Source organism: Mobula birostris, chromosome 16 (assembly GCF_030028105.1).
Source record: "Mobula birostris isolate sMobBir1 chromosome 16, sMobBir1.hap1, whole genome shotgun sequence".
Classification (NCBI taxonomy): domain Eukaryota; kingdom Metazoa; phylum Chordata; class Chondrichthyes; order Myliobatiformes; family Myliobatidae; genus Mobula; species Mobula birostris.
In genome coordinates, this window is record NC_092385.1 from 30,382,965 (window position 1) to 30,408,692 (window position 25,728).

The 25,728-nt window shown below is 42.3% G+C and overlaps 1 protein-coding gene across 1 annotated transcript in view; it reads right to left on the reverse strand.

The window, feature by feature from the left end:
- LOC140211309 (cadherin-related family member 3-like) overlaps positions 1-25,728 on the reverse strand; it is a 99,991-nt gene that overhangs the window by 57,949 nt on the left and 16,314 nt on the right. Inside the window, exons 4-6 of the mRNA XM_072281019.1 lie at positions 19,646-19,811; positions 6,991-7,082; positions 875-966 (exon numbers count right to left, since the gene is read on the reverse strand). Coding sequence (XP_072137120.1) covers positions 875-966; positions 6,991-7,082; positions 19,646-19,811 — 350 coding nt within the window. The remainder of the gene's footprint in view (positions 1-874; positions 967-6,990; positions 7,083-19,645; positions 19,812-25,728) is intronic.

Below are 25,728 nucleotides of genomic sequence, written 5' to 3' on the forward strand. Positions count from 1 at the left end.
AAATCTGTTTTACTACTAATAAGCTCCTGTATTTCATTAACCTCACTGAATTTCATATAAAAACAAAAGCTTGCATCTAACAATAGAAGGAATTAACTGAATTTACCCCTATAAGCACTGAGCTGACATTGTCACAGAAGTTGGAGAAAATATAGCAATTTAGTAGCTATGATGTTCAATGTTATGCATAAATAGAGAAATTTAAAGAAAAATGTGGATACCTAGGAACTATATTCCTACACTGACCTTAGAATGTTGTCCCGAAGGCAGAATGCAGTTTTTGGCACTGAGATCACTGCACAACTCCACATTTTGTTGCACTGTCTCTGAGGTTTCTGCAGATACACTTCTAAGAACCATACCCACACATGCTCATGATTGTCTCAGTTATCAGCATAATAAAGCTAAAACTTGGCTCTAAGATGCTACTTGGATCAGTTAAAAAACAGTATTTTTTTGGATTCAGATTTTGGGTTCCAGACCCACTTCAGAACCTGAGCATGTAATTTCAGTCTAGTGTTCAGAATCTATTGTTATATGCAGCTTCATAAAACAACATCATACAGAAATATTTTAGGCTGTTCAGATGAATGTATAAACTTGCAATCAAAGGACAGAACTTGTTTCTTTTAAATTGTATCACCCCGCAACTAAAACAAAGTTATCCGTAACTACGTTTGTTTTAGAGTTAGTGAATTTTGCCTTGTTCACACCCAAACAACTGAGACTGCATTTCAGAAGTAAATAATAAACTTTGAAGCCCTTTTTGATGTCCTAAAAAGGACAGGTTAAGATGTTTTGTGAGTACAAACGTCTTTTATTCTTTATTGGAAAAGCAGATTGAAGCAAATACGCTGAATTATGTTTGATTTACCTCTTTGATGCACTTTCATAATCAAGAGTCTTCCCAACAGATATTGAACCTGTAGCACCGATCTGGAAGTCTGTGGTGCCTGATAATGAATACTGTTAGAAACAATAACACCAATTTAAATGCTTGAATAATAATATTTTGAAAAACATACAGTTAATTTATTTTGTTAATCTGAGTGCTTTTTAAGTTTCTAACATCTGTTCAAATCAAAATCTAATGCAAAATATACCCACAATATACGGCTATAGGAGGTTTGTAATTTTAACTCTTGTATTTGATTTCCCTCCTGACTAATGCAGGTTAATTATGGATCATAATTAACTCAAGACATGAAATGATAGCAGGAGTGGACATTCAGCCTCCTCCCCAAGCAGGCTCTGCCATTCAGTAGGATCACAGCTAATCTGTTCTTGAACTCAGCTCCAGTTATCTGCCCAATCCCAATAATTCTAGATTCCCTACAGTCCAAAAACAGAACATATTCATGGTGGAGATGAAGCAGTGATTCTTCCTCTACTATTTTTTTCTGAGACAGAAGTTCAAAAGGTGCACAATCCTCTGAAGGAAGAAATTCCTCCCCATCTTAAAGAGACAAATCCTTGCCCTGAGGCAGTACAGACCCAATATGCTTAAAGTTTTAATTCTCTCCTTAGCTAGAAAAAAAGCAAGCCTGCAATCAAAGCAAATGTATCTTTCCTTAATTAAGCAGAGAGAACAAAATGCGCTGCTCCAGGTCTGGTTTTACCAATGTGTAGTGACACCAACATGACGATCAATTTTACATCCCAAGACCTCTTGCAATCTGACATAAAATGAAATAATCGGCGTTATATCAGAGAGTACCCATGACTTTAATGGATTCTGTTCTGATCGGATTTTTCATTTGCTGGTGACATGATGACATTACCTATGACAAAGCTTTTCATTTAAATGAATTGCCTATTTTCCATATCCATGCTAAGCAAAGAATAAATCAGTGTTGCAAACAAATATTTTACAATTACTTTTTAATTGCCAATCGGAGAAGAAAGGAATTAAGTGAATGTACTTCATGTTACAGTAGATGAGGCCATTGCCTCACTTTTGGGACTTGAACTAGGATCAAGCCTCAAAGTGAACTGGAAGTTCCTCCTCTGTGGCCCAAAGACATGCAGTGGCATGACAGCTTCGGTAGATGTGTTTACAGCATATAATAAACTTGGCTCACGTAAGGGGGTTTCGACTTATATGTTACTGCGGAGGCTAATTAAAATGGCGTCTTTGTTATGTTAATATGGGGAATGCGGCTTTGTTGTGTTAAATGCTGAGAAAGTTTGCGCTAGCAGCTTGTTTTGGTTTAGAGTGTGATAAGAAATATGTTATTAACCAATTGGGATAGTTGTTACGTTTTTGGTGTATTTGAAGATACTGTATGCGCGGGGTTTTGGGGCAGAAGGCGGGAGAGCGAGACAGAGGATGGACGAGGTGCTGTGATGTCCGTTAGCAGGGTCGGACCCCGAGGAGGGCGTTCAGCGAGGAGACGGAAACGGACTCATGTGGAGCGTCTGGTCGACCACCGTTGGTGGTCCCAGGCGGCCGGTCGAGGTGGTCCGAGGGGTCACAGAGTGAAGAATAAGGTCCTTGAGCTCCAACTGTTTTGTGCATGAAGAGATTGAACTTTGATAAGTGTGGCGCCTTTTATTTTCCTTTTATATTTTATTCTCTCTTAATTATATAGTTCCAGTGATATCTATAAACTGTAAATCATTTAATTGCGTCTGGTGTATTGTCTGTTATTTGGGCGGGGTGGGGTACCTCACACAGCATCCACACAAACTATTACCCAGTTTGGCGGGGCCAAGGCTGTTTCCCTAGATGACAGCGAGCCAAGCAACCCTCAGGGTGGCCAGGGGGGGCCACATTGTGAGGGCTCATTGGGGATTTGATCTACTGGTATGCTGTGTGGGTGCCCTGTTTAAAACAGTAATGTGTGTCTCTGTGGGTTATTTGCTGGTGATTGCTGTATGTGTTGTGGGTGCGGTCTCTGTTCGAGTTCGGGCTGGCATTGACGAGTTGGAGGCGGCACTCGGGGCTGCCCATGAGGTTGGGAGAGAAAGGAAAGAGTGGTCTGATTTGGAGGTAGGGTCTGCGAATAAATGTTCTAGCTCTGGCAGGCTCCGCCTGGCACTTGGGATAGTGTCCACCCCAAGAGGGGCGGAGGCGTGCAAGACGTGGGTGGAGCGGATCTCTCAGTTGTTAGATGAGTGGCAGTGCTCAGTAGAGGGAGAGCGACAGGGATTGATTGAAAGTTTAAGTAGGCGGGCTGGTGATGGTGTTAGAGCTGTCAGGTTCACTTACACCGTAGTGACAGCTGTCAGTTATTTGAAAGAGGGGGGAAAGTTTTCAGTGTGTCTTCTCTGGCTAGGAGGGCGGCTAAATTGCTTGTAGTGCCAGGGGGATCATTTCAGGGGATCAGCCCCTCCTTCAGTTGTTCAGCTGATCAGAGAGGTGTCGGGAAACTTAATGGAGGCCCAGTAGGGGAACGGCTTGGGGTCTCTGGGGAAGCACGTTCCCAGCAATGTACCGATGAACTTCGGAAAGGAAAAGACCCTATTCCTGAAGGCTTAGAGGGGCCACGCCCCAGGATGTCACTATGGATAGAGGGAAGCGATGTTAAAGCTATCCTCGACCCTGGGATGCAGGTCAAGTTGTTGTACAGTTCGTTTTACAACCGGTGTCTGAAGCATTTATCCTTGACAACCGCAAGGGCACCGGACACTTTGGATACTAGTGACAGTAGTTATCCAGAAGACAATGATTGGTTAATGACCCTGGAGTTCATGGGGGCATTTTCTGGGCACCCAGCGTGTCGAGTTCCTTCTGAGGACGTGTGTAGCAGCCTTGAGCCGGTACCGAATTTAAACAAGACCCGGCGGTGGTACAGCCTGGGGAAAGTAGCTGAGGGTGAGACCTTCTTAGTAGATGCTCCGGACTACCACGAGGGAGGGGAGTTGACCACTGAAGACACCTCAGTGAGAGAGAGGTCACGGCAACTGGACCCTAGCGGTGTGGAAGATGAAGGCAGCGTGTGTGGGGATGATGCGACGTGGTTTAATGTGCTGGATCTGAGGAGTGGATGTTGCCAGATCCCGAGGAGTGCGGCTGTTGAGCCGAAGACAGCCGTTACTAGTTCCATAGGATTCTTCCGATCCGAAAAGATGCCCCAGGGCATATCCAGAGCCCCTGCATCCTTCCCGTGGGGCACGAGGAAGACCATGGGAGAAGTGAAGGTGTGTGGAGTTTTGGCGTATGTGGATGACCGCCTAGAGCTTGGATTCACCTGGGGGGACTATGAAGCGAGACGAGTGGCTGAGCCCAGGTGACCAAAGCGAAGTGTCAAATGTGGAGGAGTTTTTGGCTGGAGGAGTTTGGTGCAATATGAGAAAAATGACCTGACATACCAGTTGAACTTCCTGGTGTTGGGACAGACAGTGGTGGACCGGGGGATGGAAAACCAGGTCATCAATCTGAATGAGACACAGGGGAGAGAGGGGATTTGCACCACACTGTGGTCATGTACTGATGAATTAATCCAGCGAGAAGAAACAATGACCCACCTTCGAAGGGATCAGCAGAAACTCAAGACGTCCTTTCAGAACAGATTGGAAGACTTACAAGTTGGGGAAGATCAAGGAAGTGTTCTGACTAAGGTCAACAGAAAACCAAGAGCCCAGGGAGGGGAGTTTGACTACACTCCCGAGGAGGTGAAGAAATGGAGGACAGATCTCGGAAAAGGGAGGCGGACGCTTGAAAGGAACCTGAAGACGACAATCACGAGTTTAAATGAAGTGGAAAAACTGAAAGTTGACCTGGAAGACGTCCTCAGGAAGAAACCACCAGAAGCTGAACATCCTTTAACTGCTGCTTTTCAGGTCAGGGTGGAAGAAGCTGGTGGGGTAGCTGCATCCCAGATTGAGATGGCCAAGAACCCTGAGTCTGAACTGCTGAGGCTGTGGCGAGAGTTGAAGGAGTCCCCGAAGAAGCTGACGTCTCGGCTGCAGGAGGCTGAAGCGGTAGCCCCGGCTAAATGTTTCAGTTTGGAGAAACTCAAACAGCAGCTACCGATTGAGGGAATGAGGAAGAATACGGATTCGAAGGATGATGTGCTGCACATGTGGTACATGCTGCCTTTCGCTAACTTCCCCATGATTGAGGAAGAGACCTTTGGCCCTTCTCCCACTGAGTCAGGTGTAGTGGGGAGGGCTAGCTGTGGGCAATCTGAGTTGCGGCAGGATTGGGGAGGAGGAGAGGCGGGGCCCCGGACACAGGACAGGGGGCTCCGAGCTGTAGTGGTGGCCTGAGTGAGAGAGGAGTTGGCAAGCAGGCCCGAGGTATCCCTAGTAGTGTCTGAGCCTTTTGGGTTTAGGTGAGGGGGTACGGAGGTCTCAGAGGGTTAAGAAGCTCCCAGATAGGTTGGCCTATGTAGCGCCCATGGGACGGGAGTAAGGTCCACTGTTTGAGGAGCACCGTCACTGTGTGTATCTGTGTATGTGTGTGTTGTGTGTCTGCAGGACTGGTTGGCGAGTTATTTAGAAGTCATGAGGACATGACTTTATTTGGTGGGGGAGAGTGTAAGGGGGTTTCGACTTTTATGTTACTGCGGAGGCTAATTAAAATGGCGTCTTTGTTATGTTAATGTGGGGAATGCGGCTTTGTTGTGTTAAATGCTGAGAAAGTTTGCGCTAGCAGCTTGTTTTGGTTTAGAGTGTGATAAGAAATATGTTATTAACCAATTGGGATAGTTGTTATGGTTTTGGTGTATTTGAAGATACTGTATGCGCGGGGTTTTGGGGCAGAAGGCGGGAGAGCGAGACAGAGGATGGACGAGGTGCTGTGATGTCCGCTAGCGGGGTCGGACCCCGAGGAGGGCATTCGGCGAGGAGATGGAGACAGACTCGTGTGGAGCGTCTGGTCGACCACCATTGGTGGTCTCAGGCGGCCAGTCGAGGTGGTCCGAGGGGTCGCAGGGTGAAGAAGAAGGTCCTTGAGCTCCAACTGTTTTGTGCATGAAGAGATTGAACTTTGATAAGTGTGACGCCTTTTATTTTCCTTTTATATTTCATTCTCTCTTAATTATATAGTTCCAGTGATATCTATAAACTGTAAATCATTTAATTGCGTCTGGTGTATTGTCTGTTATTTGGGCGGGGTGGGGTACCTCACACAGCATCCACACAAACTAATTACCCAGTTTGGTGGGGTGGAGGCTGTTTCCCTAGACGACAGCGAGCCGAGCGACCCTGAGGGTGGCCGGGCGGGCTACGCTCAAAATTAACAACCTCTTGCAAATAGACCACAGAGAGAAGAGTTCAGAGAGGATATGAAAGTGCTCTATTAGTACACGTTCTAACTGTCTAGGGTGCGAACCCTCACTAATTTTTATAGATACACCGTAGAAAGCATTCTTCTAGGGTGCATCACAATCTGGTATGGAAGTTGTCCTGTCCAAGACGAAAGAAGCTGCAGAAGATCGTGAACATGGCGCAGCACATCAAACAAACCAATCTTCCGTCCTTGGACTCACTTTACACCGCACGCTGTCGGAGCAGTGCTGCCAGGATAATCAAGGACACGACCCACCCAGCCAACACACTTTTCGTCCCTCTTCCCTCTGGGAGAAGGCTCAGGAGGTTGAAGACTCATACGGCCAGATTTGGGAACAGCTTCTTTCCAACTGTGATAAGACTGCTGAACGGATCCTGACCTGGATCTGGGCTGTACCCTCCAAATATCCAGACCTGCCTCTTGGTTTTTTTTTGCACTACCTTACTTTCCATTTTTCTATTTTCTATTTATGATTTATAATTTAATTTTTTAATATTTACTATTGATTTGTAATCCAGGGAGCAGGAAGCGCAGAATCAAATATCGCTGTGATAATTGTACGTTCTATTATCAATTGTTTGGCGACAATAAAGTACAAAGTATAAAGTAGAGCATAGAAGCTCATCATCTGTATTTAGGCAAACTGTCCAGTCAGGGTAAGGGACCTGGGTATGATTGATGCAGCTTTTCCTTGCTCAGTGCAAGTATTCCTGAAAAATAAGAAAACTTCAAAATGAATAAATAGCTTGTACCTCTAGGACATCATTTTTGTCTGGATCTTTCGCTGAAACTTTGTATATTACTGTGCCAACCGGAGTATTTTCTGCAATATAAACTTCAGCATCTGCAAAATCAGATTAGTTTCAAAGCTCAAAATCACAGTGTTTAATGAAAAAACATAAGCTATTTCTTTACAGTTAAATGCATTTGTGCCCTCCATCTTCTTCGACTTTGACAGCGGGACTGCAAAAGAAGAGCCAGACAGTAGAAAGGAGATGCTTCAGAATTCTCCACAGCAACTCCTATACAGACCATGTCTCAAATGACAAAGCATGATGAACCATCACCCAACGCATGAGGCAGCACGAAGATCTACTGTCTACAGTAAAGAAGAGGAAATTGAGATGGTATGGTCACATAACAAGATCAAGTGGATACTCGAAGACTATTCTTCAGGGAACAGTTTAAGGGGAAAGAACAAGGGGCAGACGGAGGAAGAAATGGGCAGACAATATTGCAGAGTGGACCGGAGAGAGCTTTGCCACAACCCAGGCATTCACCCACAACTATGAGAAATGGAGGCAGCTGGTGCAGCGCCCCTACAGCCCAGAGTTGCAGGACCCACAACCATAAATGCAACCCAAAGAAACAATGCACTTTAATGATCGACGAAAAATTAAACTCTTGTGAAACAGATCTTGTGGGCCAGGAAACCAAAACAATTATCAATGGACAAATGTTTAAGATCCTTTCTAGAAGGACGTCCCTCTGCTCTGAGGCTGTGTCCTCTGGTCTCAGACTGTCCCACCATAGGAAACATCCTCTCCACATCCACTCTAACAAGGCCTTTCATCATTTGATAGGTTTCAATTAGGTCATCCTTCATTCTTCTGAATTCTAGTGAATACAGCCCAGAGCCGTCAAATGATCTTCATATGACGAGTCATTCAATACTAAAATCATTTTCATGAGCCTCCTTTGAACCCTCTCCAGTTTCAGCACATCCTTTCTAAGATAAGGGCCCCAAAACTGCACACAATACTCTAAGTGAGGCCTCACTAGTGCATTATAAAGTTTCAACATTACATCCTTACTCTTATATTCTAGTCCTCTCGAAATGAATGCTAACATTAAAATTGCCTTCCTCGCCATTGAGTCAACCTGCAAATTAACCTTTAGGGAACCCTGCACAAGAACTCTCAAGTCCCTTTGCACTTCTTTTTTTTTGTATTTTCTCTCTATTTTGAAGATAGTCAACCCTTTTAATACTTCTGCCAAAGTGCATGACCATACACTTCCTGACACTGTATTCCATCTGCCATTTCTTTGCCCATTTTCCTAATCTGTCTAATTCCTTCTCTATTCCTTCAAAATCACCTGCCCCTCCAGCTGCATATCATCTGCAAACTTTGCAACAAAGCTATCAATTCCATCATCCAAATCATTGACATATGACGTAAAAAGAATCGGTCCCAACACAGACCCGGTGGAAAACCACTAGTCACCGGCAGCCAACCAGAAAAGGCTCCTTTTATTCACACTCTTTGCCTCCTGCCAATCAGCCACTGCTTTATCTATGCTAGAATCTTTCCCGTAATACCTTGGGCTTGTAACTTGTTGAGCAGCCTCATGTGTGACACCTTGTCAAAGGCTTTCTTTTTTTTTTGTAATTCAAATTTTTATTATTTATTCTTATTTTACAAAGCAGCACAGCATATCATAGAGCAGATAGAGTACAACATATTTACACAACCATCCCATGACAGGAAAACAAGTAAACCTTAGAAACAGAAAGAAGTTCTAATTTAAGTTTAAATTATCATACAACCAAAATTGATCTCATGCATCTTGCACTTTTCCCTCACTGTTAATTCTTCCCAACATGTGTTCATATGATGAAATGTTAATCATTTCTTCAGTCCATTCCTTCACAGTGGGACATCTGTTTGTTTTCCAGTTTTGCAATATAATTCTTGCAATTGTGATGAGGCCCACCTTTAAAATAGTGAACTTGTCATTGTTTACATTAGGTATCATTGTCCTGTCACCCAGGAGACAAAGCCATGGGCACAAGGGCAGTGTGGAACCCGACCAACTCCCCAACAAATCAAGAACTTCACACCAAAATGGACGAACCATGGAACACTCCCAAATCATGTGAAAATACAAACGTTTGTATGTGCCCACCTCATTTTTACATTTCCAGAATAAATTATTATCAACAATCCCCATTTTGTATAGGCTAGTTGGTGTCCAATACTATCTTATATTGAATAAATTTCCCTCTCGCTTCCCTAATATGTCTACCCACACCTGATAAAATATTTGACCACTCATTATCTGCAATATCGCTTCCAAGATCCTTCTGCCATACTGCTTTGAGATTGTTACACGATTCACCCACAGAGTGCTCGAACATTTTATAAAACACTGATACTTTATGAACTCCCTGTGGTGATGTAAAGTATTCAGTTAAAGGGTTACTTTGTGGGTCATCGTTCTTGAATATGCTACTGATGCAATGTCTTATTTGCAAATACTTCCAAAAATACCCTTTATCTACAAAGTTATATTTCCTCTGCAAATCCACATATGACATAAAAATCCCATTCTCATAGAGATTGCCTACTGTATTTACACCTTTAATCTTCCATTCTTTCCAGTACACCATTCTTTTCCCAATGCATATCTCAGGGTTATTCCAGAGCGAGGAGTATAACTGGTTTAAATGTGACATTCTACAAGCTTTATGAATTGTACTCCGCACACTCCTTGAATGAGATAGTATAGGATTTAGATTAGTCTTTTTTTCCACATGTTATGAGAGGATGTTATGAGAGGATGTTAAGGGGAGAATGTGGTGCAGCCAAGCTCCGTTCTATAATTACCCAATCTATATCAACATCAGCCCTGTCGCAATGTTTAGCTAATTTGGTCATTTCAAAGGATAACTTATATGCCCTGACGTCTGGTAGACTGAGCCCACCCGTGCCCCTGGACATACACATCTTACTCATTTTAATCCTGGGCTTCTTCTTATCCCATAGAAAATCCCTGATAATTTTGTTGTATTGCTTGTAGACCAAATCTGATATACTTAAAGGAAGCATCATAGGAAGATAGTTAAACTGAGGTGCTATGACCATTTTAACTACATTGACTTTACCCCAGAGTGACAGTCTCAGAGCCCCCTACATATCCAGATTATTTCTTATCCTACTCAATAATGGGTCATAACTTAAAGTAATTATTCCATCCAAATTCTGACTAAGTTTGACCCCCAGATACTTCATTCCAACTGGCACCCATCTGAAATTAAACTGAGATACTGAATTTGAAAACCACAATTTTGACATTGGCATAGCCTCAGATTTATTGCAGTTGTTTTTATAACCAGATACCTCAGAGTATAATTGAAATGTTTTCATTAGTGGGGGTAAGGAGTTAGATGGGTCTCTAATCAGTAATAAAATATCGTCAGCATATAACATCAGCTTATGCTCCTTTCCACCTCCCTTCACTCCTCTAACATTTGGATCTGTTCTAATCATGACTGCTAGCAGTTCCAAAAAAAATCATAAATAACAGTGGGGAGAGGGTGCAGCCTTGGCGTGTACCCCGTGAGATGTTGAAAAATGGGGATATGATACCACTTGTAATAACTGCAGCCTTGGGATTTTTATACAAAATTCTAACCCATGATTTAAAGATAGAGCCAAACCCAAAGAATGACAAGGCTGTGGTTAAAAATCTCCACTCAACCCTGTCAAAGGCCTTTTCAGCATCCGAGGAGATGGCGGTAACTGGGATACTACTTGGGGAGTTCAGCCATATTAAGTGCAGTAATCTCCTTACATTGTCAGTTGAGGATCTGCCTTTAATGAAGCAAACCTGGTCAGTATTAATTATAGATGGCAATACTTTCTCTAATCGCAAAGCCAGTATTTTAGTCAGTATCTTACAGTCAAAGGCTTTCTGATCTTCCAAGACACAACATCAACTGATTCTCCTTTGTCTATCCTGCTTATTATTTCTTCAAAGACTTCCAACAGGATTGTCAGGTAAGACTTTTCCTTGAGGAAACCATACTGACAATGACCTGTTTTATCATGTGCCTCCAAGTACCTCATCCTGAGACCTCATCTTTAATAATAGACTCCAACATCTTCCCAAACACTGAGGTCAGACTAACTGGCCTATAATTTCTTTTCTTCTGCCTCTCTCCCTTGTTGAAGAGTGGAGTGACATTTGCAATTTTCCACTCTTCTGGAACCATTCCACAAATCTAGCGATTCCTGAAAGATCATTACTAATGCCTCCACAAACTCTTCAGCCACCTCCTTCAGAACTCTGGGGTATACACTACCTAGTCCAGGCGACGTATCTATCTTCAGACCTTACAGTTTCCCCAGAACCTTCTCTCTGGTTAAGGTAACTTCACATATTTCATGCCCCCTAACACCTGGAACTGCCACCATACAGCTATTGTCTTCCACAATGAAGACCGGTGCAAAATACTTATTCAGTTCATTCTCCATTTCCTTGTTGCCCTTTACTACCTCTCCGGCATCATTTTCCAATGGTCCAATATTCACTCTCACCTCTCCTTTACATTTTCTGTATCTGAAGAAACTTTTGGTATCCTTTTTAATATTATTTCCTAGCTTACTTTTGTATTCCATCTTTACCCTCTTAATTACTTTTTTAGTTGTCTTTTGTAGGTTTTTAAAAGTTTTCCAACCCTCTATCTTCCCACTAATTTTTGCTCTATTATATGCCCTCTCTTTGGCTCTTAAGTTGGCGTTGACTTCTCTTGTTAGCCACAGTTGTGTCATCTTTCCTTTAGAAGATTTTTTCATCCTTGGGATGTTTGTATCCTTTGCCTTTTGAATTGCTCCCAGAAATTCCAGCCATTGCTGCTCTGCCGTCATGCCCGCCAGCGTTCTTTCCCAATCAGCTCTGGCCAACTCCTCTCTCATGCCTCTATAATTCCCTTCACTCTACTGTAATACCGATATATCCAACTTCAGCTTCTCCTTCTCAAATTTCAGGATGAATTCGATCATATTATGATCACTTGTCCCCAAAGGGTTCTTTTTCCTTAACCTCTCTAATCAATCTGGTTCATTACACAACACCCAGTCGAGAATAGCTGATCCTCCAGTGGGCTTAACCACAAGCGGCTCTAAAAAGCCATCTCATATGCACTCTAGAAATTCCCCTTCCTGTAATCCAGCACCAACCTGAAATTCCCAATCTACCTGCATATTGAAATCCCCCTTGACTATTTCAACATTGACCCTTTGGCATGCATTTACTACTGTTGTAATTTGTAGGCCACATCCTTACCACTGTTTTGGGGTCTGTATACTACTCCTATTCAGGTCTTTTTACACTTGTAGTTTCTTAGCTCTATCCACAATGGTTCATCACCTTCCAACCCTATGTCACCTCTTTCTAATGATTTGATTTCATTTTCTTCCAACAGAGCAAAGGTGCTCCCTTTGCCTTCCTAGCTCTCTTTTTGATGCAATCTAACTATTATATTAATTCGTCAAATTCAGTCTGTGGCCAGGGACGAGAGGCTGTGACTGAGACTGGGACAAGTAGGAGGACGAGAGGTTGTTCTGGAGGAGTCTCAGCCCTTGACTTGCCTACAGGTCTGCAATTGTTGCTCCCCATGAGAATGAAAGCGGAGGCTGTAAAAAGGATAGGCAACTGAACCATGGCATGTAGCTCAGGGAGTCATTCAGGTGGGTGGAGGGAAGAGAAATGTAGTTGTAATTGAGGGTAGCATAGTCAGGAGAACAGACAAAACTCTGTCACAAGATCAAGAGTCCCAAAGGTTGTGTTGTTTGTCATGACAGAGAAGACCCAATGGTCTAAGTCTAATCGTATGTTTTATGGTCTTATGGTCTCTAATAAAGTAATGGACAAAAGTATTTAACATGTGAAGCATTGTTTTGGATAAATGACCAATACTGAAATTTTAAGATACTTTATATGCCATGCTGATAAATGTTCTATTGTTTTGTTCCCAAAAGAAATTTTTGATTTCAGATGATGTTATATATTATATATATTTAAATGATTCGTTCAAAAAGACTGTGTATATTTCCAAGGAAGTCTTATTCTCTGGTGAAGTTAACGGACAGCTGAATGCTCCCAGTCACAACCAAAATCATTCTGCCATGTGTTGCTAGGAGATGCGCAGAAATCTCCTGAGTAATCACTCCCGGTGTGTTGTGCACGGCTTGCAGTTAATAGCTTCCCTGATAATCTGTTTCTATATTTTCATTCTTTCATGCTAGTTTTTATGAATGTATGATCATGATTTGCAACTTAGAAAGGCAGAATAAAATTAATGACAAAATCAAACATCACTAAAATAGTGGTAATGGCCCTTGCATTTATATTAGTTATCGAATCAGGAATTACCCTAGCGGAGTCAAATCATATCTTTCTTTAACCAGGCCATACTCAATGAAAAAAGACCAAAAATTCATCTCTTAACTGTATTTTCAGTTATTCTTACACTTGCACAATTGTCTTGAGTGAAAATGTTTTCTCATTAACTTGATTTAAATCAGTTACTCAGTTAAACTGATGTTTGCAGCAAAATCAATAACGAAAATAGAAAAAAGTAACTTCCTAGTTCAGTGCACTTAGCAAATACAGAAATGTATCAAAGTTCCAGATAGCCTGAGTCAAAATTAAACAACCTAGAGAAAGTGTAATAAAACCCTTTCTTCAGTTGTAGTTTAGACCATTGTGGCCCTTTCTCTTCAAAATTATAATCGTGATCTGCAATCTCAGATGTGCATAAGGTGATGACAAGTGCACCAGAAAGATGATATTGGTCCTTGCACTCGAATTAATGCCAAGTAGAATGATACTGGACTTTTTAATGGGATTGACTCTTAAGGATATGTGCATCTGTAACAAAGACAATATTTACTATTTAAAAATTATCATCATGAGTCAATTACCTCTGAGAACCTTGCCCTCAAAATATTTGGCCTCAATTTACCCCATAATGATCACACATTCTTAGTGCTCATCAGTATGTTGTAAAATATTTATGCCAATACTATTACAAACCATTGTTCTGGTTTTTATGTACTATTACACAGAAATCCTTGCCAAAAGCACTGAAGTGCTGGATCTAAAACATAAACACGAGGAATTCTGCAGATGCTGGAAATTCAAGCAACACACATCAAATTTGCTGGTGAACGCAGCAGGCCAAGCAGCATCTGTAGGAAGAGGTGCAGTCGACGTTTCAGGCCGAGACCTTCGTCAGGTCTAACTGAAGGAAGAGCTAGTAAGAGATTTGAAAATGGGAGGGGAAAGAACTGAACGTGGCCATCTCTAGGTTAAAGGCTGGAAAGTCCCCGGGTTCTGATGGGTTTACCTCAGAGTGGTACAAGTCCCTGAAGACACAGTTAGCCCCATTACTACTTAACACCTTTAATTGGATCTTGCAGAGAGGAGAAACTCCACCTTCCTGGAGAGAAGCGATTATTTCAGTTATTCCTAAAGAGGGTAAAGATAAACTAGAATGTGGCAATTATCGGCCAATTAGTGTTCTTAACTTAGATTACCAACTATTTACATCTATATTAGCGCGCAGATTGGAAAAGCTTTTACCTGGCCTAATCCACTTAGACCAGACTGGATTTATTCAACAAAGACAAACACAGGACAACATAAGGAGAACTCTGCACATATTAGAACAGGTTAATAAGAACGAGACAGAGACAATGGTAGTAGGATTGGACGCTGAGAAAGCTTTTGATTCGGTTAGTTGGGCATTCCTATACAGAGTGTTAGGAAGATTCGGCTTTCAAGAAAAGTTTGTTAAAGTAATTCAGACTCTATATGACAGCCCTAAAGCCCGAATTAAGATAAATGGGGACCTCTCTGACTCCTTCATCTTAGAGAGAGGCACTAGACAGGGATGCCCAATTTCTCCTCTGCTTTTTGCGCTATATATTGAACCGCTTGCCCAACTAATAAGACAGAGCGAAATCGTAAAAGGTATCAAGGTGGCAGGGATTGAACAGAAAGTGGCGTTATTCGCAGATGATGTTTTGGTCTATCTGAGTGAACCAGAAAAATCATTTATAGGATTGTTTACACTGTTGGATGACTTTGGGAAAATATCAGGTTATAAAATAAATGTAAAGAAAATGCAGGTTATGTCCCTAAATTATACACCATCCAAAAAATTGCAGGATACATATGATCTTAAGTGGGAAGCTAAATTATTAAAATATTTAGGAATAACCCTGCTGAAGGATCTTTCAACACTGTCACAGGTAAATTATGGGCCATTAATCTCAGAGATAAAAGCAGATATGCATAGATGGAATCTTATCCCCTTTTCAAGTTTAAATTCAAGGATAAATACTATAAAAATGAATATTCTTCCTCGGTTATTGTATCTTTTCCGTACTTTCCCGGTGGAGGTGGATGATAATCAATTCAGGAATGGGACAAATGGATTTCCCGCTTCATTTGGCAAGGAAAGGAACCTAGAATTCGATATAACACCTTACAGTTAGGGAAGGAAGGAGGAGGTATGGTTCTTCCTTGCCTGAGAAATTATTTTTATGCCTCACAGATAACCCCTCTGTTATATTGGTGTAATAGGGAATATAAGGCTAGATGGAAGGAAATAGAATTTGGATTAGTTGACAGTTTTCCTCTTCAGGCCTCAATAGCTGACAAAGGATTGATGGCCCAGTTGGAAAAATTTAAAAACGCTTGGATAAATCTTACATTAAAAGTATGGCAGAAGGTGGTTAATTCATGTGGGATTAATAACATGTTAAAACTCTTTAGATGGTGTGCATATGATACCGAATTCCTTCCCAACAGAGGAGATAAAAGATTTGAGCTATGGATAAAGAAAGGTCTTACAACCTACCTCTCATTTATAGATAAAAGAGTATTACAAAGTTTCCAAATCCTGCAGGACAAACATGGCCTAGAACATAATGACTTTTTTAGGTACCTTCAAGTACGAAACTATGTTAACCAGAGTTGTAGATATACAGACCTATCAACAGTAGAATTAGAATTTTTCAAGATTCTGAATTCGGCTTGCAGTTCAATACCTAGTAAATCAGTTTCTCGATTATATAATGCACTCTCCCATGCTAAAAATGTAAATACACTGTATATTAAAGAGAAGTGGGAGAAAGAAGCGGGGTTGGTACTTTCAGAGGAGGCTTGGGAGAAAATCTGCAGCTTTCAATGGTCCTCGACTAATTCTTCGACTTGGAGAGAACATTGTTGGGAAAACATTATAAGATACTTCAAGACCCCATATCAGGAAAAATATAAAGATACAAAGGTGATGTGTTGGAGAAGGTGCGGCTCCAAGGAGGCAAATCATTTTCATATTTTTTGGGATTGCCCTAAATTAAGTCTATTTTGGGAAGGTATTCATAGAACATTAGTTAAGGTACTTAGGTCCCAGATACCTCTGAACTTTGAGATGCTCTATTTGGGGCATGTATTGTTTCTTGAACAGAAGGAAGATATAAAGTTGTTGCAGGCCCTCTTAGCGGCAAGTAAGAAATCAATCACTAGAAAATGGCTAAATCCAATACCACCTACATTAGAAGGTTGGTACGAAATTATCTTGGAAATATTTAAAATGGAAAAGTTGACTTATTCCCTGAGAACTCAAAAAGAAAAATTTTTATCAAATCTGGAATAAATGGATTGAATATATAACCCCAATGCGAACAGACTTTAGATGACTCTCCTAATGATTTATACTGCTCTTCTCATCAACACAGTAATATTGCTAACGTAAGCACCCCTAGTCTAACTGTTTGTTTTTTTTTGTTTTCTTTTGGAAAATAGAGAATTAACACAAGTAAAGGGAAAGATTTGGGAAAGGGATAAAAAAATGAAAAAATTAAGTAAATAAGTACATAGGGATTGGATAATTATGTCTGCGGGCAGGAGCAAGCATGAACAAATTAGAATATAAACACCTACAATGGTTGATACATAGGCTTATATACAACATTTTGGACCAGTGGAAATGGTCCAGAAGGGTTATATGGAAACTATTATTACCATTTTTCTTAACAACTAATTCCATTACTTAGCCTAATAGGTTAGATTTACCACAGTACATAATTATCTATTTAAATGTTTATTTTCCTTTTATATTATCTCAATGTGTACTTAAGAATGTATAAATAATTGTAGTTTTATACATATAAAAAAATGGAAAAGGTTATATGTGTGAAAAAAGTACATGATATTTGTGAATTCCTTATCCAAATAAAAATAAAATTAAAAAAAAAGAAAGTGGGAGGGGAGAGGGAGATCCAAAATGATAGGAGAAGACGGGAGGAGGAGGGATGGAGCCAAGAGCTGGATAGGTGATTGGCAAAAGGGATATGAGAGGATCATGGGACAGGAGGCCCAGGGAGAAAGACAAAGGGGGAGGGGGGAAAAAACCCAGAGGATGGGCAAGGGGTATAGTCAGAGGGACAGAAGGAGAAAAAGGAGAGAGAGAGAAAGAATGTGTGTATATAAATAAATAACGGATGGGGTACAAGGGAGAGGTGGGGCATTAACAGAAGTTAGAGAAGTCAATGTTCATGCCATCAGGTTGGAGGCTACCCAGACGGAATATAAGGTATTGTTCCTCCAACCTGAGTGTGGCTTCATCTTTACAGTAGAGGAGGCTGTGGATAGACATATCAGAATGGGAATGGGATGTGGAATTAAAATGTGTGGCCACCGGGAGATCCTGCTTTCTCTGGCGTACAGAGCGTAGGTGTCAGCAAAACGATCTCCCAGTCTGCATCGGGTCTCGCCAATATATAGAAGGCCACATCAGGAGCACCGGACGCAGTATATCACCCCAGCCGACTCACAGGTGAAGTGTCACCTCACCTGGAAGGACTGTCTGGGGCCCTGAATGGTGGTAAGGGAGGAAGTGTAAGGGCATGCGTAGCACTTGTTCCACCTACAAGGATAAGTGCCAGGAGGGAGATCAGTGGGGAGGGATGGAGGGGACGAATGGACAAGGGAGTCGCCTAGGGAGCGATCCCTGCAGAAAGCAGAGAGGTAGGGAGGGAAAAATGTGCTTAGTGGTGGGATCCCGTTGGAGATGGCGGAAGTTACGGCGAATAATATGTTGGACCCGGAGGCTGGTGGGGTGGTAGGTGAGGACCAGGGGAACCCTATTCCTAGTGGGGCGACGGGAGGATGGAGTGAGAGCAGATGTGCATGAGATGGGGGAGATGCGTTTGAGAGCAGCGTTGATGGTGGAGGAAGGGAAGTCCCTTTCTTTAAAAAAGGAGGACATCTCCCTCATCCTGGAATGAAAAGCCTCATCCTGAGAGCAGATGCGGCGGAGACGGAGGAATTGCGAGAAGGGGACGGCATTTTTGCAAGAGACAGGGTGAGAAGCGGAATAATCCAGACAGCTGTGAGAGTCAGTAGGCTTATAGTAGACATCAGTAGATAGGCTGTCTCCAGAGATAGAGACAGAAAGATCTAGAAAGGGGAGGGAGGTGTCAGAAATGGACCAGGTAAACTTGAGGGCAGGGTGAAAGTTGCAGGCAAAGTTAATGAAGTCAACGAGCTCAGCATGCGTGCAGGAAGCAGCACCAATGCAGTCGTCGAAGTAGCGAAGGAAAAGTGGGGGACAGATACCAGAATAGGTTTGGAACATAGATTGTTCCACAAAGCCAACAAAAAGACAGGCATAGCTAGGACCCATACGGGTGCCCATAGTTACACCTCTAATTTGGAGGAAGTGGGAGGAGCCAAAGGAGAAACTATTAAGAGTAAGGACTAATTCTGCTAGACGGAGCAGAGTGGTGGTAGGGGGAACTGATTAGGTCTGGAATCCAAAAAGTAGCGGAGAGCTTTGAGACCTTCCTGATGGGGGATGGAAGTATATAGAGACTGGACATCCATGTGAAAATAAAGCGGAGGGGGCCAGGGAACTTAAAATCATCGAAAAGTTTAAGAGCGTGAGAAGTGTCACGAACATAGGTAGGAAGGGATTGAACAAGGAGTGATAAAACAGTGTCGAGGTATGCAGAAATGAGTTCGGTGGGGCAGGAGCAAGCTGAGACAATAGGTCTGCCAGGACAGGCAGGTTTGTGGATCTTGGGTAGGAGGTAGAAACGGGAAGTGCGAGGTGTGGGAACTATAAGGTTGGTAGCAGTGGATGGGAGATTCCCTGAGCAGATAAAGTCAGTGATGGTGTGGGAGACAATGGCCTGGTGCTCCTTACTGGGGTCACCAGCGAGGGGTAAATAAGAGGAGGTATCTGCGAGTTGTCGCTGTGCCTTGGCAAGGTAGAGGTCAGTACGCCAGACTACAACTGGATGTTTTTTTTGTATAGATCTCAACCCATCTCAGATGATCAGACTAGAGGTATTTATCCTATAAATACAACCCTGTTAAATAATCTATTTCATTGGATCAGGCTCAGATCCTTAATATGTATCAAGTATTACCTGGACTGTCCCTAGTTTACTACAGTGTATTTTAGCTATTTGTAATGTGCATTTGCTAATGAGAAAGTACTTAATTTATGGTACTCACAAAGAGCAATGACTTCCAGACACGTGTATTTTTTAATACATACTAGGTACCTTTTTAGTCTGGAATGATCTGCCGGAAGTAAATACATACCTTGGTTACCCAAAGTTCCCAGAAAGACAGGCGGCTCATTTACATCAAGAATCTTGATTACGATGGTTTGGGAAGCTGAACTACCCTTCTGGTCTTTCACGAGCAGTTGAAGTGTGAAACGTGGAGTGCGTTCAAAATCAAGCTCAGGGCTGCTTGTTGTCACTAGCTGTTACAAAAAGCAAAAACACAGTATTAAGTAAAATTAAGCATATAAAAACTGCATTCAAATATATTGATGAAAATTTTAGGTAAGATTATGTTATATTCCATTGTTCTCCTTTTAGGCATATAGATATGGTAGCCAGTCACAATCTTTTTTTTTCAGGGAGAGTTTAGAACTAGAGTGCATGTGTTTAAGTTGAGGGTGGAAATACAGGAGATCTGAGAGCAAGTTTTTCCACACAGCGTATCTCTATATATGGAACAGGAGGAGGGGGTAGGGTTGGATATAACCATAATGTTTCAAAAACATTTGGATAGCTACCTGGACAAGAAATAAATTGAGGCATAGGGACGAAATGTAGGAATTTGACCTATATTTCAGTCACATCCTCCCCATGGCATATATAAGTATTTTGGTCAGCATGGATGAGTCATGCTGAAGAATCTGTTTCCATGCTATACGACTTCATGACTCTATTTTAGGTGTTGGTGTTATACAAAGTTACTTCCTCTCAATAATCGTTTGAGTTTCGGTTCAATCATTCATGTGGGAGCTGGTGGACCCCATTGCGGCTGCTGGCGACCACATCCGCAGCAAGTGTTGGCTGCTGGAGGAGCTCGGGCTTAAAGTTGATGAGTTGAAATCTGAGCTTCTAATGCATCAGGGAGGGAGAGAGTTACCTGGAAGCTGTGTTTCAAGAGCTAGTCACGCTGATTACATTAACTACTTCAAATTCAGTCTGAGGTCAGGGACAAGAGGGCGTGACTATGAGTGAGGCAGTTCGGGAGATCCGAGAGGTAGTCCTGGAAAAGTCTCAGCCCTTGAGCTTGACCAACAGGTCTAAGGTTCTTACTTCCTGGGCAGTTGGGGGTGGGGGCTATAAAGATGAGCAACTGGACCATAGCACCATGGTTAAGAAAGCCATTCAAGAGAGAGAAGGGAAGAAAAGTGCAGTTCAATTGGAGGTGGTATGGTCAGGGAAATAGACACAATTCTCTGTTGCAATGATTGAGAATTGTCTTTGCCTACTGATGCCCAGATTTGGGACACTCCACCTAGCCCCCAGAGGAACTTGGAGTGGAAGGGGTAAGATCCAGTTGTCGTAGTCCATGTGTGGACCAACGACACAGGAAGAACAACAAAAAAAGTCACTGCTGAGGGAATTTGAGCAGCTAATGACTGAAATAAAAAGCAGAACCAAAAAGGTAATTGTTGTGTCTCTGCAACTGCCTATCAATATCAAAGCTGCACCCTCTCTAACATGCTGGTGGAGAGAGTTTTATTTGGGTTTTTAGCGCTGGAAATAGTTACATTCCGACACGTCTCATTAGCGGGACAGAAGCATGGTCGCATTGTTTATTCCAGGGACCAGCTGCTTGCGCTTATGCTAGCTGGTTTAGTGAGCAGAGCGGCGGACACCCCTGCTGAAATCTGGAGGAAAACACACAGAGGATGCAGAGGGGGATCACAAATTCGAGGAAAGAGGACAGGGTCGAGACAACAGAGACTTATGGAGAAGAGGAGTTTGGTGGGTAATAAAATGGACGAGTTCACGGCGCTAGCCAGGCGTCAGAGAACATTTTGGGAGTGCAATGTTATGTGTTTCACTGGAACGGGGCTGCACGAGGACATACCCGATCAAAACTTTTCCATGGACAGCTTCCAGAACGTTTGGGCTGACCGGAAGTGCACCGGGAGCGGTAAGCGTAAAGGAGTTGGGTGCTTACTGTTCCAGTTAACAACAGATGGTGCAATCCGGGTCATATTACAATCGAGGAATGTGTTTGTAGACCGGATATTGAACTTTTTACTGTTGGACTTCGGCCATCTTCCACCAAGATACAACACTGAGTGGCACGGGAAGTTGCTCCTGCCTGTAGCCATCAAACTTGCAGCTCCTCCCATGGAGAGTCAGACACCCTGAGCCAATAGACTGATCCTGGACTTATTTTCCATCTGGCATAGTTTGCATTTTGTTGTTTGATTGTTTGTGGTTTTTGTATTGCTATATTTATGCTCTATTCTTGGTTGGTGTGGCTGTAACGAAACCCAATTTCCCTCGGGATCAATAAAGTATATCTATCTATCTATAAGAGCATGCACACGGGAGATGGCTTTAACCAGTGTATTCACATTGCAGTGAGAGAGAGAGAGAAAACAATGCGCATGCGTAGACAACAGATCAATACATAGTGCTGGTGGGGGGGGTCATTGCTCTAAAAGAAATAGGTCCATACATTACACTTCCTCCCCCTTTAGAATAATGCAACATAAAACTGTATATGTACAAAACATTCAATTTCCCTTTCATAAACCATATTCCAAATAAATATGCTTTCACAATAACGGTCCATAACTAACTTCACTAACTTCAGTCTTTCGGGTGGTGCTCTGTTTCGTTCAGGATAACACCTCTGGACCTGTGGAGTGACATCAGGTCTGGTAGGAGACTTATCTAAGAAAACATTCTCGGCTGCCGGTGTCATGTTGCTGTCAGTGACCTGATCATCACTGAGAGGTAAGTCCGGTGACTGTAATGTGTCCGTCTTATTAGATGCAGTTGACTCAGGCGTGCTCTTTGTTTCAGCCTCCAGTACCTGGTCCACATGATGTCTCCATGTCTGATCTCCAATGTCCACTATGAACAGCAGTGGTCCAGTTCTTGTAGCTATCCTGCCGGGTGTCCACTGTCTTCTTGGTAATCATGTACTAGGATTTCCTGCCCAACTTCAAAGCTCCTTGCTGCTTCACTTGGTAACTGGCTGAAGTGTTTATTCTGCACTTCCCTCCATAGGTCTGGTTTCAGGAGGTCTATTCAAGATCTCAGATTCATGCTCATGAACAGCATTACAGGTGTTTGATTTATTGTTGCATGAACAGAGTTCCAATACACAGAAAGGAATTTGTCCACCTTATGCTATAGAGAAATATCCTCCTTGTCCATCACTTTAATTGACTTCTTAAAGGTTTGGATAAACCTTTCAGCTAACCCATTCATTGCTGAGTGGTGAGGAGCTGACTTGAAATGTCTGATGCCATTTTTCTTCATGAACAGTCGGAATTCTACTGATGTGATTTGTGGTCCATTGACACTCACAATTTGTTCAGGTAAGCCATTTCTGGTGAAGATAGTCCTCAAGGTGAGACAGTCTTTGCTGAGGTGGTTGACTTCATTGGTGTGACCCCTGGCCACTTCGAATGAGCATCCACAGCTATCAGAAACATGGAATCCATGAATGGCCCAGCAAAGTCAATATGTACTCTTTGTCATGGTGATGACGTCTACTCCCCCAGGTGTAGCAGAGCCTATGGGGTGCATTTTGAACCTTTTGGCATCCTGAGCAGCTTTTAGCCATGTCTTCAATCTATTTATCTATTCCTGGCCACCACACATACCTTCAGATGAGACATTTCATCTTGAAGACTGCCAGAGACATTCCAGAAGTCACCAGAATAATGAACAGGACAGAAACTTTAGAAATACGTAAAAATGTAACTTCAGGAAATATGCAGAATTGAGAAGAAGGTTAGTGAATCAGACTGAAGGTGTTATATACAAAATAAGTTAGATGAGCTTATACTGCAGCTAGAAGTCCACAGGTATGACCTTGTGGCCATCAGAAGGTCATGGTTGAAAGAAGATCACAGCTTGGAGCTAGACGTCCATGGATACACATTGTATCAAAAGGACAGGCAGAAAGGCAAGAGAGGTGGGGTGGCTTTGTTGGTGAAATATGAAGTCAAATCCTTAAAAAGAAGTGGCATACTGTGGATCAGGAGATGTAGAATCCCTTGTGGATGAAGCTAAGAAATTGCAAAGGTAAAAACACCCTGATGGGAGTTATATGCAGGCATCTGAACAGTAGCGAAAATGTGGGATACAAATTATAACAGGAGATTTAAAAAAGGCATGTAAAAATGGCAATGTTACAATAGTCATGAGGGATTTCATTGTGCAGGTACATTGGAAAACTCTGGATTGTGCTGGATCCCAAGAAAAGGGATTTGTGGAATATCTGCAAGATGGCTTTTGATTAGCTTATGATTGATCTGTGAGGACAGCAAGTGGACAGGGCATATTTGATATGTTCCCAAAATTAGCTGGGATTTTGGCAGAGACTGAGGCTGCACCGTCCTTCTCACAGCTGGTGCACGATCACCTATCTTCGCTGTCGACAGAATTCGAGCATTACTTCTCAACTGCAAATGACCCAAGACGTGTAAAGGAATAGGTCAGTGACCCATTTGTGAATGTCCCTGGTGAATCATCCATGTCAGCGCAGGAAGAAGATCAACCCCTCGAGCTTGCAAATGATGGTGGGCTGAAAAGTATGTTTGACATAACATCTCTGCCGGCATTCTGGATCAAAGTCAAGGCTGAATATCCTGAGATACCCACGAAAGCACTGAAAACATTGCTTCCATTTCCAACATCATATCTCTGTGAAGAGCACCCGCTCTCCACTGGTTGGCCGGTCCACAAGAATATTGTCAATATTAAACCGGTCCGCGGTGAAAAAAAGGTTGGGGACCCCTGGTGTAATGAACCAGATTTGACTATGGAGCTTAAGGTAAAGGAACCCTTCAGAGACAGTAATCATAGTATGATACAATTCACCCTGCAGTTTGAGAGATTGGATATACTGGTATCACAGTTGAATAAAGGTAACAGCAGAAGCACAAGAGAGGGGCTGGCCAAATTTGATTTGAAAGACAAGAAGGCCAGCAGATGCTGGAAACCCAAAGCAACACACACAAAATGCTGGAGGAACTCAGCAAATCAGGTAGCATGTATGGAAATTAATAAACTGAGAATGTTTCGGGTCATGATGGGAGTCGCACTAAGGCGAAGGTTAAAGACCTTTCAAGTGAGACCGCCGGAGACACATCTGCTTAGTACAGATCAGACAGGTGGGTGTGACTGCGGCAGTGCGTCTTCAAGCCTTACACAACAGGGGTGTCAGAGACAGACAAGGTAGGAATAACAGAAGGATGTGAAACACAGCCACCAACTAAGGGACAATTGTTTTACTAACTTCAAAGCAGCATCAGTTGTCAGCTTGTCGATTCCATTAACTTTTCAGACCTCTATTGTAAGGAATTGAAACATATGCAATTTACCAAATGGTATTCATAACTCATAAAGCTGGTTCTATATAAAAAATAGCAGTTTACTGTTCTGGCCTCAGAACAGCATTGTGACAGGAGTCACACAGTTCTCCTGCACAAGTAAAATGAAGTGCGGTTAAGTTGTATGTGAGCATGTGTTCTGGGTCCAGGTATTTTATTTTATTTTCAGTGATGAAAGCATGAAAGAGAGGGCATAAAATATCGCAAAAATTGTACGAAGCTAGCGGATTGGGAAGCTTTTAAGAATCAATGGAAGACAATCAAAAAGTCATAAGGAGAGAAAAGATGAAATATGAAGGTAAGCTAGCCCAACAGTATAGAGGATACCAGAAGATTGTTCAGATATATAAGAAGTAAAAAAAGAGAGGTGAGAGTGAGTATCGGACGGCTGGAAAATTACACTAGAGAAGTAGTAATGAGGGAACAAAAGAAATGGCGGATACACTTCAGAAGTATTTTGCGTCAGTCTTCACTGTGAAAGACACTAGCAGTATGCCAGAGTTTTGAAAGTGTCAGTGGGCAGAAGTGAGTGTAGTTGTTATTACTAAGGAGAAGGTGCTTGGAAAGCTGAAAAGTCTGAAGGTCGGTAAGTCACATGGACTAGATGGACTACATGCCAGGCTTCTGAAAGAGGTAACTGAACACATTGTCGAGGCATTGGAAGTCATCTTTCAAAAATCACTGGACTCTGAAATGGTTCTGGAAGACTAGAAGATCGCAAATGTCACTCCACTCTTTAATCCCCAGCCTAATAATGCACATACATGATATTTTAATGTATGTTGGAAAT